This window comes from Aythya marila, assembly GCF_965140915.1.
Source record: "Aythya marila genome assembly, chromosome: Z".
NCBI classification, from domain to species: Eukaryota; Metazoa; Chordata; class Aves; order Anseriformes; family Anatidae; genus Aythya; species Aythya marila.
This window is the reverse complement of record NC_139080.1, coordinates 86,086,282-86,108,019: the sequence shown is the minus strand read 5'-3', so window position 1 is coordinate 86,108,019 and position 21,738 is coordinate 86,086,282. Positions and strand designations below refer to the sequence as shown.

General features: G+C 36.1%; 1 protein-coding gene across 4 annotated transcripts in view; it reads left to right on the top strand.

Moving 5' to 3' along the window:
* The window catches only part of MCTP1 (multiple C2 and transmembrane domain containing 1), a 281,268-nt gene that overhangs the window by 143,786 nt on the left and 115,744 nt on the right, over positions 1-21,738 (top strand). For 3 of the 4 annotated variants that reach the window (XR_014319422.1, XM_082784284.1, XM_082784282.1), the window contains exons 6-9: positions 2,630-2,800; positions 5,764-5,894; positions 6,013-6,042; positions 17,707-17,893. Coding sequence is in view for 3 of the 4 variants with exons in the window: in XM_082784284.1 (XP_082640410.1) it covers positions 2,630-2,800; positions 5,764-5,894; positions 6,013-6,042; positions 17,707-17,893 (519 nt within the window). In the remaining variant the exon portion in view is untranslated. The remainder of the gene's footprint in view (positions 1-2,629; positions 2,801-5,763; positions 5,895-6,012; positions 6,043-17,706; positions 17,894-21,738) is intronic. The other variant, XM_082784283.1, reaches the window with a different exon arrangement.

Here is a 21,738-nt window from a genome sequence, read left to right as displayed (position 1 = left end):
GATCTGTGTGTTGCCAATAAAGCCAGGGAGAGAAGAGCACAACCATGGTCCAAATTCACTACCTCAGAGAAGCAGCAGCAGCAAGTAGCACATACCAGTTTATTTCTAGCAGCCAGCTTCTTTTATTCCAGCAGATTGAAATTTGAGCTGTAGCTTTGCTATCAGTCAACACGCCACTGGTATCTGATGAACACTTTGCGCATCATAAACTGTATAACCTAGCTCTGACCTGAAAGGGCTTTCTGAAGCAAAACATGAATACTTGTTCTCCGGATTTCTTCTTGGTTCTTGTAAACTCCTATCTGACCCAGCTGTTCTACACTCTGTGCTGGATCATCTGGTCTTGCCTTGCCACCTCAAATGAAAATTACATTGATTGATGAAACTCACTACTGCTCATAAAAAATAAAACAAAATAAAACAAAATAAAACAAAATAAACAAAACAAAATAAAACAAAATAAAACAAAAGCAGTGTGCTTTATATGGTGGCAGCTGCTCTAATGCAACAAGTTATTTTAAGAAAACTATTGAACATAGGGAATTTAGGTCAAGTATATTCTCTAAATGATTCACTGCCTTGTTTGTGACTAGTTAGGTAAAGAGTTAGGAGTTATGCCTAAGTTTTACTTTAAGAGTTCCACAGCTGTAAATGCAAACTAATGCTAATTTTCCATGAAAATACTCTGAAATTCATCTGAATTCCCACTCAGTTCTTTAAAAAGCCCTTATGGGTTCTTTGCTGAAATGTCTCAATGAAACCACTGCTTCTGTGCCAGTAAGAACTCTCTTTCTAAGCATGCTTTGTCTCATTTTTTTGATTCCTTAACCAGTCTCTCATCACACTGTGTTTGAAGTGGAGTCAGTTTTGGTTAATACCATTCAGTTCTTTTCCTCCAAACCTTCTAAGAAACCAAACAATTAGGAAATGCTACTGCTTGTTCACAAGACAAGTTTTCAGAAGTGTTGACTGTATACTGCCAAACTAAGGGTATTATTGCTGAGGTAAAATTCATTATATTTAATAATTTTACCTTGTTGTAAATGTAATCTCTTCTAACAACTACGTTTCTTTCCTGTGTCCTAATTTTTGTAGGGTTTCTACTTTCTGGTGTCACACTGCTGCTTTATGTCACAGGTTAAGTTAAAAGTTACTCCACAGCTGAACTCTATAGTTCCTCGTTTGCCTTTGCAATAACAATAATTTTTTGAGAAACTTCTCTGCAGTCCAATCCTTCACTTCTGCAAGGTAGATCTTAACTAAACAGTGAAATATTTTGGCAGTAACCATATTCATTAGAATGAATAGCTATTAGAAATACATTACAATATGGTATGCAACATACTGCTAAAAGCATGTTACTTGGGTTTACTCTGACCCAAGTGAACCCAGTCCTTATGTATAACACTTATCCCTAGAGTTTGGTGAGAGCAGGTTGTAATTCAGTCATAATTCAGTGTACTTTTTGTAATCTTCTCTGGATACTAAATAAAGTGAAATTCCTACCCTATGCATTTGCATGGTTATAACCATCCAGTTCTGTTTACCCTGCAAAAGACTCAAACGAAATTTGCACTGAAAACCCTTAAAAGATGCATCAGTGATGAAGCTAATAATGCAACAGCATTTTGTTGCATGGATGGTTCCTGAAGCTACAAAGCCTTTGCTGCTCAAACTACATTGCATAATAAAGAGAATGCAGCCTTGATATATATTTATAGCCCAGTGTCTGTACAGACATGAGTTTTTTTGATTCCTAGGCAGAGTAATTTGTAAGTTAAATATTGTATAGCTATCTAATGTTCTGATTTTAGATAAGGCAATTCTGAATGAATACAATTGCAGAATAAGAGGTGTCCTCCCACACACCTGAGACGTGTTTTCTCTATCTGAAAAGTGCAAAAGTGGTATGTCAGTTCTCCCCACTCTTCCACCCCCAGTGGAGTTCATTGATGAATGCTGTGGCCATATGGTTTGTGGGTGTCTATGTGAACTTTTTTTCCCCAAAAGTTAGCAATTGAGAGGTTCACAACTTTCTACACAGTTCCAATTAAAGGTTCAGCAAAGTCTCATCATGAAAATCTTCAGCTAACATGTTGATACTTAATTCAATTCTCCATGCTGCAAATAGTTGTCAAGCACAGGAGTTTATTGTTTTATTTTTCTGTGATCCACACTTTTCGTGGTGGGTTTATATTATCTTAATGGAGGTTTCATTTTCTTGCTGTTCTCTGTTTTAATGTTTGTTGAAGTTCGTTCAGTCATATGCAACTCATATAACAGACTTCATAACATTTATTTGTAGTGTTGCTAGTTCATTCTGCAGGGACAGAAGTGAAGCAGGAAGAAAACAGAATTGTCTTTTCTTTTTTTTTTTTTTTTTAACATTTCCTTAAGCAGTATTAGTTGAGCTTCATTCTGCGAAGCAGAACATGACATTACCTGCACATTAGTCACAATTTTCTCTCCAAGCAATTCTTTATAATGTGGTTTACATATGTACTGTCAAATAACTTTAAAATGGCTTAAGACGGTTGTTCTACATTCATGATAATAGAAAAATGAACATTAAAACACAGGAAATCTATGGATTTGTTTTAACTAAAACTTTGTTTTTATTTCCCTGAAGTTTCAGACCCAGAGCTTACGCCTCTCAGACCTGCACAGAAAATCTCAGCTATGGAGAGGGATAGTTAGCATTACCTTGATAGAAGGTCGTGAACTTAAGGCGATGGATGCAAATGGGCTAAGTGACCCTTATGTGAAGTTCCGTCTGGGGCATCAGAAGTACAAGAGCAAGGTAATTTTGGTCTGCACTGCACATAGACTCTGTTTGAAGTAGTTTCTTCCTGTTTGAGCTTTTTTTGTCTTGCATAAGTACTTAAATAATGCTGGGGATTTATTAGCTGTCACAGCACCTGGATTCTTCTTCAAATGTTTTCTTGTATTTCATTATAAACCAAAATATAAATAAAATAAAGCCAGATAGTAAAAAAAAAAAAAAAAAAAAAAAAAAAAAAAAAAAAAAAAAGAAAAAAAAAGCACTAAAAATGTAGGCACACCATATTTTCCATACAAACTGTTGGCTTTTTTTTCTTGCTCCTGGTCCATCATTGCAGGGGACAATTTTACAGTGATTGTGACAAGTAGATACCACATCTGTGCCTTTCTGGCTTGATGCAAGTAGACTTGCATCATTTGCATAGTGGTGTCCTCGATGAGAATCATGTTTATGTTCTCATTTTGTTCATTGTGTCCTTGCCTCAAGTTTCATTAAGTTTTTGTATATGTATGTGTTTAACATGCAAGGAGGATTGATCAGGGAGAAAATGACTGCAGAGAGCTGCTTTGTTTCCTTGCTATTATTTTTATTTTCCTCATTCCTGTTGGCTTGAAAATTGCTGTTTGTGGAAGATGCTGGGATCACTGATGACACACCTTCGTCTTTCTATGGCCATGACAGCCCTTGTGGTCTTTGGAGCCAGAAGAAAGCAAAAGTCAGAAAGAGGCCACAAGTGTCTGGATGTCAACTTTTCAAACCTCAGAGCCAGCCTTAGGGCCTTCTGACCTAGGCTTATGCGGGAATTGTTGATTCCCACAGGCTACTCACAAACTGTCTAAATATATATATATAGATATATACATATAGATATATACATTTAGCTGCTGTCTTAATTTCAACGAGTGAATTGACTGATAATCTGAACACTTTGTCTGTCATCATGTAGGGTTTCAAAGCTTGTTAACTACTGTGTATAATTTGGCTTTTGAAAATGAAAAATATGCCTTGGTATTACTAAAATTTCGGTGAAGAGAACTCTAGCAGGAATCCTAATTCAGACTGTAGTTTCTATCCCACATTTGAACTGGCTATCAAGGAAGTCAATTCCATTCTCCTCTATTTCCATTTCTGTAACTGTGGTTTTTAAAATCATGTAGATTAGTGACATTTTCCCTGTCATTATTTGGAGTCTGTAAATTGGAAGAAAATAATGTTTCCTGTTAAGTATTTACAAAAAAAAAAAAAAAAAAAAAAAAAGACACTGAAGAGATGCACTTCTTTTCAGACATCTCAGACAAAATCAGAAGATACACTTATCAGTTCGAAATACAGGAAAAATATTTTTCGGAGGTGTAATACTGAATGATCATTATTTATAATCATGTGTCTTTACTGGAATAAGGTGGAGAGTAATTTACAGATTTATAAGAAAGTCAGAAATCTTTTTGTAGCCTTTTAACGAACAGCATGGGAAAGCACGTGGGCTAATTGGCAGATCTTCATCTCAATATCCTGTACATACTGTTTGCAATAATCTCCATTTTATTTATTTTACTTTATTTTTGTCTTCTGGGTAAAAAAGTGAAGCTATAAATTCATCACATTACACTGTTCTAGACCTGTCTTCACACTGTAAGGGAATTTATTTGTTCCTTTGATTGACTTTCAGTATCTTTGTTGTGTTACGACCAATGGGTTCTTTACTTTTTCTGTGATGTAGGTTGGAACATGCATAGGTGCTATGTGATTGATATACTTCCCACCCCATACCCCCCCCAAAAAAAAAAAAAAACAACAAACAAAAAAAACCACAACAATTTATATATATATTATATATATGTGTATTATATATACATATATATATTTGACCTTTTTAATCCCTTTTTATCCTTTGGCTTTGTGATAAATAACTTCCCGTGCATAGTATTGAGATTAAACGTCTCTTAAACGGCATCAGGATCCATATGCTGCTGTCAGTCCCCATCAATGCCTGAACAATCATCTGAAAATCTATTTTTGTGTCCTCACACCCACTTCAGGGTCTGTATCTACCTACCTTTTCACCCCTGTTGTCACCCAGTTTTATGATAGTGTTACTTGGTTTGAAAAAAAAATATGTATATATATACTTTTAAATCTGTGCATTCTCATGTACAAATCAAAATGAAGAAATCAAATCTCATGCTTTGAGGACTTAAACATTTCAGTAGCTTGTCTAGTCCTTAATCCTCTTTAATTTTTCCATTTTTTCAGGTCAGTGAAATGCATCAATCTTGAAAGCAGAGATAGCTTCATAGGCAAAGTACTAGGACAGATATGACCACTGTTTTGCGTTTTGATTTATAAACATACAAAGCTTCTGTACTGCAAAGCATGTTCAGAAGGACATGGACTGAAGTATGTTGAAGTACAAATACATCTTTTGTTAGAAGTAGCTGGACTGAAAAAGATTCAGAAAACTACTACTATTTGAGCAGCAAAGGAAAGGAAGTAAACTACAGTTGTTTGTTTGTTTGATTTCATTATTATTTTTTTGTAATTACATTTTTCTCCCAGTATTAATGAAGCTGGGGAAAGATGAGACAATCAAATTGTTTCTGTTTAAATACTCTTAGTCACCATCTAATTGTCATTTCAGGTGCTTTGTTCTTCTTTAGGCTGAGGTAATTTGTAGCTAACTGCTACTCAAGATAGGGCATGATTATTCTACAAAAGAAATGTATCAATTCCCAGCATAAATCCTTTGTTCTGAAGGCTTTTGAAGGTGACAGGCTGCAAGATTTTGGGTGTTGATGATGTGTCAAAGAAGCATAAGAGAACTGACCAATAGTCTTTTTAAATTATTTTTTTTAAATCCTCAATCCTTGAAATACTCATACCGCAAAAATGCTTCCTGAACACAGACTCTAAAGACCAAATTTGAAATTCAAGAGAAAGTTTGCCTTCACAATGCAGAATGTCTTTCTTTTTGCTCTTTTCAGATTGTGCCAAAAACTTTGAATCCTCAGTGGAGGGAGCAGTTTGACTTTCATCTCTATGAAGAGCGAGGTGGAATTATTGATATTACCGTGTGGGACAAAGATGCTGGCAAAAAAGATGATTTTATTGGCAGGTTTGTGCAATTACAGCCTTCTAGTTCCCTGGGGATGGGAGCAGATGATTAAAATGAACCTCGCCGTTGAAACTATTTCTTAGGATCATTTGTTTTTGCCTTTCTTTTTTTTTCAAAGGTGGGGGAGGATTTTTCACAAAGTAAGAGTGTAAGTTGCTGCATTTGTGTTATTCTTTACCTTGATGGTGTAAAATAATTTCTGTTGACCAGTAGGTGGCAGCTTTTACCAATTGATAGGTTTAGGTTTTCCAAAATGAAAACCCCAAGTTTAGAACTATAATCAAGATGCAGGAGGTTCCATATGGCAACGCCCAGCATAATTCCCATGACTAATAATAACAATGTAATACCAAAATGATATACCAAAATGTAATACCATTTTTCAGTCTACTTGGTGAATGAGAGTATTCTATGAAGGACTACTCACAGTTCAAAAATGGTATAAATCTGTGTGATTGTGCTCCCTGTGACTGCCTCAGAGGATGATAGGTGTTTTCAAACATTTGCATTAGTTGCCTTATGTTTATAGATGATGTACAAAGACAGTGCTTCTTTGAAAGCTGAAAAGTGTTTACATCATATTTTAATAGATATCCATACATTTACAATAGAAATAGTAATTAATCCTGTATACTTTGATTGTTAGAATATTGGTTATCAGTGTTTTCACTAGAACATTGATACTATTAAGTAGTATAATTGCTTTTTTGGGTGGTTAAAATTAGGAATGGAAATCCTACAGACTGAGCTATGTGCTTCTGAAGTCCATGTGGTTATGTTTCTACTAACCTTTTCCTCTCTGCTTCTGTTTAAGTTAATGGCTTTCTTTAGATCAATTGGATAATATTATGTGTTTATTTCCTACCATAAATAGTGGGAAGTCAAAAAAGATGCAGAATCTTTGGCAAGGAAACAGCCTTAATATCAGACAAAAGCTTTTTGAAAGCATGCATCACAATTCTATTTTATACAATGAAACATGGATGGAGTGATATGTTCATATTTGAAGTTCATATCACTATCTTTTCCCTTTTTTGATTTCAGTCAGCACAAAGGGTAACAATGACTATTTTTCTGAAGTAGCATAATCATTTGTCTCAATGTGTGGCAAACCTTTGGATATCATTTCTATCTTCTGCTTAGCTTTAACCTTCTTATCCAAAACATGGTGAGTTTTGGAGTTCTCACTTAGGACTTTCAGAACACAGACTTCAAAGCAATACTTACATTATTACTATTATCAGTAATTATAACATTCAGTTTAAAGTATTTTAAAGAGAACTGTATAAAATAAAGACACGGGTTTTGCTTCAGGGTGCTTGAAACCTAGATAAGAACAGAAACACAGAAATTAGAGTAGATGAAAAATAGGTAACTTTAGGCACATAAGCTATTTAGGTAGCTTTTCAGATATCTAAGAATGTTATAATGTCTTAAGCTTAAGTATATTCTTTTTAGTAACTGGAAGCTATCATGGAAGTAACAAGAGATTTCTACATTTTGTTCAGGCCCATGAAATGTGGTAGTATGAGAAATCTTCCCTTGAAGAAAAAATCTGGACACCTTTAGCATTTCTCTGTGAGAGTATCTTGTTTTGTTTTGTTATTCACCCAAACAGATGTAATTCCTCTATAGCATGAATGCCAGAAAAGATTCTCCTCTGACAAAACTCACCTGCAGTGCTACTGCAGTATTGAACTGATTTCAACAAAATCAGTGGTACTTCTCCCAAAATCTCACTGCGCTTGATTTTTGTGACCTTTCTGCTATCAGCATGCTTATAATCCCTCTTCACTTTGTCCTTTCAGAGACTCTCATTTTCACCAGAGATGGCACCACATCTGTGGATAATGTAACCTTCAAACAAATTCTTCTCCGTGAAGAATTCCATGAAAAACTTTGTTATTTGTCAAACTCAATCTGAATACAAAAATAGGTCTTAATATTCACTTTCACTAATGCTCTTCCAATCACTATGGATAAAAATCACCAGTACTTGACAGCTCTGCTTTACAGGGACCTCTTTTCCCCAGTTTCTTATTTCAAGGCCGTCTCTGAAAGCTGTAAATACTTTGGTACAGACACTACAGATTTGTTCAGAGTGTGTGCTGTGATAAATAGACATTAATTTTATAAAGCAAGATTGAGTCTTAGTCCATGAGTAACATCTGAGTAGGTCTCTCAAGGCACATAGAATAAACTGAATGTTTTAACTCGGGTTCCAGGAAAGGTCGTCATGTAGGACAGAAATGAAAGACTTCCTTGTAGTGTTCTAGCATGTCTCAGTGATGGAGAATAATCAATTTCATCTTATTATGCTCTTCCTACTTTCTTACACAATATTTGAGCAGTAGCTATTATACAGAAGTAACTTTTTTTAATGAAAACATTTTTTTTCTTGAGAAACTGCCCTGTCCAGCTAAAGTATGGTTAGGAAGAAGCCAGGCTCATTTGAAGAGATCGTGCATATTGAGAGAAACAGCAGATTGAGATAATAAAACAGAATAAAAAAAAAGTGTAAGGAGCAGTTCTCATCTCTCATCTACAATGTGTTTCTTGTTTGTTTGTTTTTTTTCGTCTGTCAAGTTCAACTGCATGCAGAGCACGGGTGAAGGTCAGCAGAATTCCCTGTGCAAAATGCAGATTGGCAATCTGCTTTGCCCGTATCCTTGTTAGAGCAACATCCCAAAAAACAGTGATTGTGGGGATGGAGAGCAGGAGTTCCCCCATGATCTTGGGATGCATTGTGGTGGGATGAGAGACGTGATGCCTACTGGGCAGCTGCAAGTCAGGGCTCCCGAGTGGAAGATTCATGGGACAAGCTCCAGGAGCTGTGCAGAAAGTGGCACTGGTAGTACCCTGGAATTGATGTATTCCTTCTGTGTTAACTTCCATAACTTGCAAATTTCATTCCAAAGTAGAATGTCATAATTTCTTCTGGAATTATATTTTGTGTCAGCTGCACCTCAGTGAAATAAAAGAACTGGGAAGTCATGAACACAGAATTCTGTGGGCTGTGTATGCATTGTCATAATCATTAGTTTGGAGCACTGTGGAGAACCAGGATGAAATCAGGATTATGACAAAGTGGAGATGGCATGTGTGCTCAGTCTGTGAGGGCTTGGGTTTGCAATCTTTTTTTGAGGGCAGGAAGATGAAAGGAGGATGTTAGAGAAGACTGGAGACATGGAAGTGAAAGTCTGGCTTTGGATCTGCGTGACAGGAGGATGGAAGTGGAAGGAGTGGCTTGTAAGAAAAAGGAAAGTATTAAGTGAGTGAGACTGACAGTGTGGTATCCTAATTCAGAGGAGAAAGATATATCTGTCACAGAACAAGCATAAAGCTCTATCTTCATCTTGGTACCCAGACACATGTGGTGCGGTGATTCCCAAAGTGAGATGTTGACTGCTTTATTTCCATTCTTAACTTTGAGACCTATGTGTTAGTCAAATTTGAGTTGCAATTATATGCACAATCCATGTGAGTATAAAGGATGTAGTGCATTATGAACTTTCATCTAAGAATAACCCCCAAAAAAGGAAATCCTAGAACCACTTCAGTGTTTAATTTGAGATTTCAAAAGCCTGAAAAAAGACCTCACACAAAAGCTCTGAAAAAAATATATTTCTGATGATCTGCTGATTTGTATAAGGAAACACTGACAGATTCATGCAGCATGAAGTGAGGGATTAAATTCTGGCATTCTTCTGAAGATCATTCAAAGAAACAAAAAAATAATCAAGAACCAATGATGTGAGGTCTTTTTTTTTTTTTTTTTTTTTTGGAAAGCACCAGCACTTAAAGTCATTGGGGCAGTTTTCTTATATTCTAATGAGCATGTGAACTTGTAGTATTAGTCAATACTTCATCTGATAAGTAGAAATACATAGGTACATGTATGTCTGTATGGTGTTAAGTCTGAGTATGTTTAATATTCACATGTTTTTGCTATGTGTAAATCATTCCTTTTCCATATTGAGTCAATATACTACTGTGATTAAAAACACATACTGTGATACATTTATGTAGGTAATTCTATGATCAAAATGAAGGTGAAATGATTTTAATCTTCATGTAATTATTTAACTTTCTTATCATCTGTGTTTCTGAAGGCGATCCTGACTGTCACCTTTACGATAATCAGCTAATAAATCCTCATGATTGTTACACCTTTATGCATAGCAGTAATCTGAACAAATTGGCTGCTGACAGCTGCAATAAATTGCCAAGAATGAGTGCTGTCAGAGAACAAGTTGTTTCTGTGAACATACAGGATAAGTAAATCCCATGTCATGCAGTTTTATTCAGCTTAAGTTATTTGCAACCCAGTACAGCAGGATTTATAGCATTATTTATTGGTATGAAAAATGCGTGTTTATCTTAAAATGACATTGACTTTCACTCCTATCTTATGCCAGGAAATTACTGTAGACTTGATCTAAATCTATTTTTATCAGTATTTATAGATGTTACCATCTTTTATCAAACCTGGTGCAAATGAAGAACAGCAGAAGACCTTCTGCATTTTATATTCATTAAAGCTATGTATTAACTCTATCAGTAGAAAAGTTCCATATGTGTTCCATAATTTCTCTGAATGTTGTCATTAAAATTCAAACTGTTTTTGTGTTTGTATATACGGGTACAGACCTTATTATATTTATTTAATTTCATCCTCTTAAAATGGATATTATGAATCCAAAGTTACAATACTGAAAATGAAATATTTTGATTTTGTTTTTCAACAGCTAATCGGCTATCTTTTTTCTGTTTAATTTTTTCATCATAGTGAAGCTACAGAGCTTTTTTTGGGTGCACATAAACAGAAGCACAATGAGAGCTATACTGCTGCATTATTAATCTGAAAGCACAGTGATATACTGCTCAGAGTTCTAAACCGAAGTGGGATTTTTATATAAAATATTTATATCTTCTCAGTTTTATTTTTCCACCCAAATTTATATAATTTCACTACGGCAGACTGAATATTATCAGCAGAGAACTCAGTTGTGCTGTTCAGCTGTGTATTGGTACTGCAGTGTGCATGTAAAGTTAAGTGAAGGACAATGTGCTAAATGTGCTACTGTGAATGTTGCTTTGTCATTTTTTTCTAAAGGTGTGGAGACTGAGGAGACTGTAATTTATATTAAAATACTGACAACTTTCTTTTTTAAATATTGTTGCCCAACAAAGAGGCTTTGAATAGTAGGTGTGAATGTCTGTGTGCAGCCTCTGTATTGAAACTGGAAAATTTTTAAATTTCGCAGAATTCTATGGAGACAAAATGGATTTTTCTGGATTTGTAAATAGGACTTTATTATGGTGGTATTTCATCTTTTTTTTAAATATATTTTTTACATGGTTGTTTGAAAAAGTCTGCACATTGCAGTAACTTTGGAGGCAAATTTTATTTTCAAAGTTTAAATCTATTGTTTAATATTCTATTGTAATGTGAGTTTTGATCTGTGTGTGAATTACACAGCAATTCTGTGTAAACACAGACAAGCACACAACCAACAGACTGTGTGTATAATAGTTTGTTGATTATACATGATGACTAAAGTTAAATCATTGCAGATGTATTTCTCTGTGTAAAATGAAGGTTTTGCCAGAAGCATTAACATCTAAAAATGCTTCTGCTGGGTCTGTCCTTGACAAATCCTGAGATGTGCTGAGCCATCTCCATTTGTAATTGTTTTCAAAGGGTAAATAGTGCATTTCGAAATCTGGCCTTCAGGTATTCCACTCCTTACTTATTACTATCTCCGCACATGTTAGCTGCACCTAACAGTGCATTACTGTTCTGCTAAAAAGCAAGAAAGGGTCATCTTTGTCTTTAATGAAATCTTAATTAAATTTCTCTTACCAGGTATTTTATTGTTCATGTTTTTTTATTGACATTTGTTACTTCCAAGTACTTTTGCAAAATTAGTAGTATTCCTGAAAGTATTAACTGAGATACAGAATGCTGCACACAAACGGGCTATCTTTATAGATCCTTCTTCTTGCCCTTAAGGTCCTGCATATGGAAATTTACATTACTGTATGAAGTAAGAGCTAAGAAATGAGAGGAAGGGAGAAGGAAAACTAAAATGGCTAACCTAGATATGGGGGCTGTGACTGTAAATATGAAGAAAATTAGTAGTGTTGAAAGGGGTATCTGAGAGTTTCTGGAAGACAGATTGGAGCCACGTGGAAGATCATGCAAAGTTGTTTTTGACCAGCTAGTTGTTTTGACCATCAAATTTCCATTGATGCAGGAAAAATCAATGTTTCTGAAAGCAAAAGAATGGTTTAGCAAAGGAAAGTGTTAATTTTGATGTGAAGAAATTACAGTGATGACAGTGCTAACAGTATGTTTCTGTAGTGCATGGCTGTACTATGAGGATGATATAGGACATACCACATAATAAACCATCTGCAAGTACTTCTTTTTGTCTACACAATTTCAAACGTAAATCTGTAGTGTTATGGTGAAGAGCTATGCTTAGGAAAATGTTGATCTCTCATTCCAAAATCTGTCGATGGGATTTTGTGGCACAGCCCATATTTCTTTTAGCAAGCCATAAATACTTGTCTGCATTCAGGTATCGCTCTGTGGCCAGCGAGGTTGCCCTGTGCTTGGTGGGGCTCTCATGTTTCCATTACCTGGACCAACTTACCGTTTCCTCGGGTCCTGCCGAGCTCTGCAGCCAGGCCATGCACTCCCACCACCCTGGGGATCTCGTCCAGTGCCCCGAGCTCCCCTGCCGTCGGTGTCCTACTTAGCTGAAGTGCCGACTCCAGCTCCTTGGGGAACTTTCCTGGTTTTCAGTCTATTGCCTCTGTCCGTCACCTATCACAAGCACAGCGTGGGGTCTGTAGTTTTATTTCTTTCTCATTATCTCTATGCTTAAAAATGCCACACTCTGGTTCCTCCAAGAACTTCATGTAACTGCAGTCCTGTCTTTTTGAGCCCTATCATTTTCTGTCGCTGCCTTGCAGAATTTCCGCTCTCCGTTTGTTTCTTGGTTTTACTGGAACATTTTACTCTGCTCATAAAGGCTACGGAGTCTCACAAATTGTAGCAGTTCGTGCCTCGCTTCTTCTGATGTGTGGCCAGCTCAGTTCTAATTGCAGAATTGCACAGTTTCCTCTCCTTGGCATCCTTTGGAGCAGCATAGACCTGGATCACAGTGGAGTTAAAAGGCTGTCTTTCTGAACAAGTCGTGACGATAATTAAGTTGCCTGGGTTGTAGCCAAGTGGTGCTTTTCTGTCCCTATCACTTAGGATTGTGCCAATTCCTCTTTTATGCTTTATTTTGTCATGTGAGAAAATGATCTCGCTATCTGCTGTCTCTCCCTTGCCTGGCCACCTGGCTTTTAAGAGGCCTTCTATGTCATGTCGCTACCTTTGTATTTCATTCATTAGCAAGGATATTTCACCAGGGTGCCAAAGCGGTCTTACATTCCAGGTTCTGTTAGAACTAGAGAGGGGAGGTGATTTTTGCCTCTTAGACCTGCTGATAATAAAATGCTACATATAGTTCTGGTTTCCACACTTTAAAAAGGATGCAGGAGAATTTCACTGGATCAGAAAAGTTACAAAAAGTCATTTGAGGGCTGTAGGAGATGTGTTCCAAGGAAATATATAGGGAGCTGGTGGTGTTTAGCATATCAAAAGGAAGATCAAGAAGAGATATGATTATGGTATATGAGTACCTTCACTAGAAGAAAATACGGGGTACCAGTGGCTTTTTTTTTAACCTAGTAGAGAAAAGCATAAAAAGAACCAAAGGCCAGATACATTCAAATTAAAAATAAATCAGAAATTCCTATTTCTAACATTTCGGGTAATTAACACACGCTGAAGACATGCTCAGAGGAAGTGGTGCATTCCCCTTAAATCTTCAAATCCTCTTTCTGGGAGTTGCACCATGTCTCAGCTGCTAGTTACCTATCACAGTCCAGTGTGTGAGCTTGAGGCACTTACATGATGTTTTCCTCCGTTCTCATGTCTCAAGGCCTGCAAATCCAGATCCACGTGGCACCTGGTAATGTTCATGTGCAGAGCTGACAAGGGAGGTAATTCGGGAAGATGTATCTATGTCAGCTACCCAAGGGCGTATTCAGTTGTCCCTTCCTGGCACTTTTAGCATTGTCATAGTTGTGCACTGAAGGGACCGCATAACATGGGGCAGTGGTATAATGCAGAATACTCTAATTACCCTAAAAGCTAAAATTTCCTGAAAGGTGATTTATAGCCATGCTTGAAAATCTGTCTGCAGAGGTAATGGCTATTTTTGCTATAGTTCTTCATGCCGGCCTCTTCACCAGAGGTAAACTTTTCCTGTCACCAGCAGCATGTGATAATAATGCCATGAAAACTGAATTCTCCAAAAATTTGTATTATCTCCTGTTTTCAATGTGACTCCAGCCATATGCAACTTATGGTCTTCTGCAAATGTCTATAATTTTTCATGGTCCTCAGTGGAGAATGAAAGACAAAAATTCCTGCCACTGCCCTGCTTGTTCTGCAGCAGCTTCTGGTAGCATTCAAGTTCACCTTCATCCTCAAAGCATCTTTGTTCTCCATGGAAACACTTGTAGGTGACAAATACGTCTAAAAGAACATCTTAACTGATGTAAAAGTGAGCTTTAAAGCTTGGAATACAGGTATGTGATCTTGGTTATGTACAACTTTGTACTTAGCATCTCCCATGCTTGTATTGATTATAAATCATTGTCTTAAAATTTAATGTTCAACCTGAACTTTCCAACACTGTTAAATCTTGAAAAGTACTTTGTGAATTCTAGATTTTGCAGGTAAATTGAGTCAAAAAGTTTTGTAGGTTTTCCTACTGGTGTTAGTTATTCTAGGATAAGATTACTGCTTAGACAATGTCTTACTGAAAACAAGCTTCCTTCATTGTTTTGCTCCCATGCAAAGATCTAATGAGAACAAAAAACAGATCTAACAAAAACAACAAATTTCAAAGGAAACTTTTGGTGTAACAAAGTTTTTTGTTTTGTTTTTTTCTTTTCTTCCCCCCAGGAAGAACTCAACTATTAATGGAAAAGATCACAATTTTTCTAACAGTGTAAATTGGAATGTTTGTATTTGCTTTTTCCTTCATCTTTGGACTGCAGTGCATGTGCTGCCAGTGCACTTGCCTTATGCCTAGTGCATCCACACTTTCTGTGAGTTAGCTGCATGCAAGTTGTATCTTCTGCAAAATGTCACCCAGAGCAGGGGATGTGGGAATGAGCAATGTGCTTCATCTGACTTAATAAGGACATTGTTGCTCTTAACTGGGATTTCCATAAAGCATGGTGGTGCCATTCCTTGATGGAGTACTCTCAGATTTTTATAAAATTATCTGTGGGCCATTCGGAGAATATTTTTCTTGTAAAATGATTAAGGCCTTCACTAGAAGAAGTTTCCAAGACACTTCCTACCTCTCTGTATGATATTAGGAAATAACTAGCTGGTGATTTTTCATGGAGATCTATCAAAAATACACAGAGACACATTTCTTTGTAAGTCTCTCTTAAACGTGGTACTTTTTCAAATATTTTTATACTTACAGGAAAAATATACAGGTAAAATCAAATTTTCAATTTATTTTAGCCTAAATAAAAAATAACACATACTTTTAATAGTTAGAGCACAAAAAGTGCTGTAACTTTGTGAACTCAAGGCACTGGAGCTTATAGAAACCCTATAATTTTACAGTCACTACATTTTTATGATGCTTGTGGGTGTTTGAGTTTTTTGTCGGAGTACAGGTAGCATTTGTTTTCTATTTTTGAGTGAGGGATGAATTATTTCTGTATCACTTATATTGTAATGGCTTTCTGATTCTTTTACTTGCTCTTAAGAGAGTTTAAGCTGGTTCTTCCAATGATTATTGGTTAAAGTTACAGAGGTTGTTTGCAGAGATATTTTTGAGGAATATCTGTTTTGAAATAAACTATCTAAGAATATTTAACACTAGAGGCATCTTAACCTATTCCTAGTTTTAACATTCGATCATAGTATTTCTTATCTTAAGGAGAGCATTATACTCCTCACTGTGGCTTAAACAAAGATTTGACTGCCTATGTGCACGTGTGAAACTTGGATTGACTGTAAACCTACATTGACAGCAACAACTTTCATCTTTCCTTAATTTCATTTCTAACACCTTATCTTCCAAAGCATTCAAAATAAACAGTAAACATAAAACTCAGAGAGCTATGTCAGTTAGAAATTTTCTCATTGTAAAATAATTGAACCTTGTTACTGTATGAGCTTTGCAGTAGTTTAATTTTGACAGCTACGCAGACAGTAAATGTTTTTTAAAAAATTAAAAGAAAATTTTCCTGTAGCAAATCTAATCTGCCTGTGATTGCACAGTGCCTATTTTATGAGGATGCATTTATTCTGATAATTGGCTATTTCCTGTCCTTAAATGCCTATTTATTCATGTCTGCCACCTTTTTCTCAGTTTATTGGCCCTGCGGTCACCACATTATCTTTCTCTTCAAAATCAATTGACATTTTATGAAAAGAGTTTGCTAGATGTTTAGCTTAGTGAGAGTGGCATATAGAACATGTGCTTGTCACATTAAATAATCACTGTTAAAAGTAGACTATTTGGTTGTTTAACTAAGTATGGAATGTATTCATACACTTTACTTTGATATTGTTTTTGTTTTTATTCAGAGTAATGTATTGGCAAAACACTACTAGTAAGTGGAAGTATTCCTAAAAGTGCTTTTTACAGAAATTCCTTTACATTGAAAAATGGCATTACATGATCTTGAAGGTCTTTTCCAGCCTTAATGAATCTATGATTTGACACAGGCATTGAATTTTTATACACATTCAGGGTTGCAATCTAGGAAACTTGAAACTTGTGAAGTATACACATGAAATTATTAATACTTCTAAGGTACATACAGAGTATGTATTTACTGACTGCAAACTATGGTTTTAAGTAAAATTTTCTGGTCAGCTCCTTGTTAGCTTTTCCTTCATAGTTCTATCTTTTATTTTTAAAGATTTTTCAACACTTGCAAAGGTTGCTGGCTAGCATGTATGAAGCCATTCTTCATTAGCTCAGTGTATGGTGTATCCCATGCAGACAGGGTTATTCAGGGAAGGATCAAGCAGGGTGGATTGGCTTCAGCCACTATTTGTGCCGTTATAAGCAGTCCCTGCTCATTACAACATGAGACATCTTATTATACAGGGGCTTGCGGCATCAAATTTTATCCTGGCTGCTTGCATGAAGCTTTGACCCTGAGCCATTCACAGCTAACTGCAAGAGAGCTGAGCCTTGGGTGGTGCTCAAGTTGTGCTTTTCTATGTTCAGTCATGTTGACTCCATCACAATTAAGTCCACACAGATTTTATATTTTCTTTTTTGTTAGAGGGGATTTTTGCGGTTACTGGATGAATGACAATGAAAAAATTCATACCAAAACTTACATTTTAAGATATATACAACAGGCAAAACTGAAAAGTAAAATTTGAATTTTTAAAATTCTCTTTGACTGGAACTCAATTAATGCATTTTAGACAACCTTGCTTCCAGTGTTCGTTTGTTTGTTTGTTTTTAAATCAATATTTCTATTGTTCACATGCATAACAAGTTGCATCTTTGAAAACACTGCTAACAAGCAAGCTACATGGGCAGAAACTGAAGAGAAATCCTTTCAGAAGCTGGAAGGAATTCCTATGGATTTGTGTTTGTTTGTCTGTTTGTCCAGCTGAATGCCGTTAAGCCAACATGCTGTTGCTTAATATGAAGAAAACCACAGGCCGATGAAAAATGTTTCTTTCTAGGTGCCAGGTTGACCTGTCAACCCTAAGTAAAGAGCAAACTCACAAGCTGGAGATGCCGCTGGAAGAAGGAGAGGGATACCTGGTGTTGCTGGTCACTCTGACAGCCTCTGCTGCAGTCACTATCTCTGACCTCTCTGTCAACTCTCTGGAGGACCCAAAGGAACGGGAGGAAATACTGAAGAGATATGTATGGAGTTCTCTTTTGCCCTCTGTTTGCAAAATGGTTGTTTGTATGAATAATAAGTATTAGGGAGAAAAGTCCAAATATACTTCTTACATCCTTAGCACATTCAGCCTACAGCAGTCATTTAAACTAGTCATTAATATTATTGCAGCTAAAACAAGTAGCATCAGGAAGGCTGCAAATCCTCTTTGTACAGTAAGGTATTTTTTACCTTAGTAATTCAGCTATTTCATTTGACCCCATGACATAAAGAAGTTTGCCTTGCAGATCGTTTTTACCAAGTGCGAGATAACTAAGAAGTTAGTGGTTACACAGTTTCTGGTGGGTGTTTATGCCAAGTGATTTGAAGTGCCAGTTGTCTGGGGTTTTTAAGCTTTGTCTAAAGAGGAAGAAATTTTTAACTGTACATTAGAGGCTGAAGTAGCATTTTATATCATCAAATAATTGTTTCAATCATAATTTCCATTTTAAAATATTCTGAAGCAAATTATTTTCATTTCCCAGCATCCTCACATTACACAGCATCTGTGCAATTTTTTCAAAGCAACAGAGAGGGGAGCTCTTACTCCAGCATTTGTTAATGCCTAAATCACTAAAAGTAACTGTCTCACTACACACAGAGAAAGGAGAAAAAAAAAAAAAAAGAGCTATTTCCACTTAAAATTACAAAGCTTTTATTGTACAATGCTGCCAGGTGTTTAGAAAGGCTTCTCTAGACACTCAGCCATTAAACCAAGCTCTGACTAACAAAGAGCCGCTTAATTTTTTTTTAGATTTTAAAATATTCCTATTCCATGACTGACATCCTTTCAATAACAGAATTTAATAAAGATGTACCTTATCAGTCTGTGCAGATAACATGAAGTGCTGGTACTAATGCTGTACAATATTCTTCAAACAGATTAGCAGGATGTGTGCTTCAGCAAATTTATTCTGGCTATCTCCCCTGAATCAGCTGTCTGCTAATGCTTGTACAACTCATACACCAATAGTGTTATCATAAACACAGTTTAATAGAGGTGACTTGGTGAGGCTAAACATAATATTCCTAAACCAACTGAGGGCTGAGGTATTGTGCAAAATCTTTGAAAAATAATTACAATTAAGAGAATTGTTTCACATTTAGGAAGCCACCAAGACAGCCTGTGGTTGTCAGAATGGATCTTTATGCATATAATAAATTTCTGGTGGATACGTTTTTGACGTGATATACTTCTAGCTACCATGTGCAACAATACCACATTTCTGTGGATTATTGTGTGTGATGATATGATGGGAGTTGAGTGATACTGATGGTTTTGATAATTTAGAAGCAGTATAGCAACATGTTGTGACTGTGTATTATTAATCAGTTTTCCTAAATTCTCATTTTTTGAGATTTAGTCCCCAGTGTAAAGCATAATTATGTGGAATAAGACTGATCTATTTATTTACATTGCTTAAATATTCATGGATTTGTGTCTTTGCTTGTATTTACATTAATGTATGCATTTGAAAGTATTTGTGTCTATGGAAGATATTCTTACTGCAGAAGGGCCAATTTCTCATTATGTGTTTTTAAAAATTATGGAATCAATAGGCCTTTTGAAAAGTCCTACATTTTTTAATTTAAATGACCTGTGGACAGCAGCAAAAGGAGATGGCAAGGATTAAGAAAATTCAAATAGTTTATTTTCACTGATGTTTGATTTATCTTTGGTATTCATATCTCTACTTCAAAGCTGATAGACAGAAAGACTCTGCAGTTACCAAGATGCCCTCTTCCCATTCGTGGGCTGTATTTTGGAGCTTATTTTTTGTGTTCTGAAAAAAATCCAGCTTCCATTTGAGAAATGTATTTTGCACCCTTTCCACAGCCAAAAACAGTTAATGAGCTGACCTTGCCATCAGATCAAATAGCCTTGGAAAATGACTCTATTACTGTCATTTAACCATTTGTAGCTGAACATCAGAGCCTTACAAATTAAACAGGCATTACTGTTTGAACCATTATTTTACCACAATTGTCTGAAAAGATTAATTCCTTTTGGGGTGAGGAGGGGGGCGCATTAATGGGTACAGACCAAGAGAGATTGTATGACCTTTTCAGAACGGGTGTGCTGAACCTACGGTCCCCCTTGTCACAGTTTAAAAACCAGAGGAGCTAGTTTAGAGAAGAAGTTGTTAGCATTCCATTTTTATTATGACATTTCACAGTCATCCGATTTAATGTCCCTTGACCAGATTGTCCACCGTGAGACGATGGGCTTGAAATGTTATTTAGAGCGTTGATAAAAGGTGAGCAGTTCTAAGATGACAGCAAGTCATAAGGCTGGTGGTGTGACATTAATTTTCTCCATAACAGAGATGGAATAAGACGTCATGGTGACAACCTGTCAATCAGTACTGGCCCCTCAGTGTATCTCGATGCCATAGGATGGGGTATTGCTTCTCCCATAATAGAGCTGAACTGAGATGCTCTCCCTGACAGCTGCTGCAGCCATACAGAAAATATATTATACAGCCTTTCATTAAAAAAATAAAGAGGACTCATCTCCAGAGCATTTCAATCTTTTCCCATCTATTGAGGGCTGAAAAGATTCACTGCAAATCACAGATTCCTCTGCTATGGAAATTTCAGTCTTCAGAAACCATAGGTTTTTGAGGCCTTCAACAATAATCATAAATAAGAAGACAGAATATAATCTGATAAATCATTACTTAAAGTTATGTATTTAAAGTAACGTATTAAAGTCATTTGCTTCTCCCAGAGTCTCTGCAGAAGCGCCGTATACATTTTCACTAGTCTCCACTGTCACGGAATGCAGTAAGTGAATCTAAACTAGCTGACTTGCTGGAACTAAAGTTCAAAAATAATTATTCTGTGGGATGTTAACAAAGGTAGCAAAATGCAACACAGTTCCAGTGCCTTTTTGCAGAACATGCAATTTGCTGGGTGAAATTTGGAGAGGGAATGATCTATAGCATTGCAGGAAAGGGAGCAGTTTTTTGTCCAGGTCTGTTTGTTTGGTGTTTTATTTTGTTTTGTTTTTGCTTTGTTTTCTTTTTGAAGCTATGTGTTTGTTTCATTCATCGTGAAACACGTAAAACCTGAAAACCTGTTTGTAAGTCCTTTCACTTTCATCATGGTATTAGAGTAGAATTATCTCTGTTGCAGTATGAGCTCTGATAAGGAGCTTCCAAACCTTGATCATTATTGAAATAAATGAGAGATGGTGCCAGCATGGATTTAAATTATAACACTGCTATCTGTACCACCACCTCTGCCACTTTCAGCTTGCATGTAAGCACACAAGCAGAGGGTTGAGTATGTGCTGGTTAAAGTTCACCGTCAGTACTTTTAAACCCTATTTCTCATTATAAACCTATTAAAACAAATAAAAATTATCAACCATTTTCCTATGATGACATACATGCATATTTGTAAGTATGTTGCGCATGTGGTACTGCGCTTAACTGGATTCCTCAGTTCAGGATAATAAGGTCAAACCTTCACTGTACACAATAAATAGTTGGGGCTTCTGAAATTAATATCGGAGTGTGATTGGACTGTTAGAATGCCTTACTGACAGAAAGAGGGAGATGTATATTATATGTCTAATGTTTTAATGGATTTTATCTACACGTCAAATTTTTGCGACATTTAATATTGCATTTAAGCAGCACCTGTGATTTTCAGATAAGTGACGTTATTGTGGTTGTCCTTAATAATCAGTTTTGACTTCATAATAAATTTCAGAATTGTTGACCTGCTGTTTACCTGGTGGTTGCATATCCTAGAAATCTAGACATTATAATAAGCAGTGAAAAAGGTTTCACCTGTTACCATACCTTCACATACCTAATTA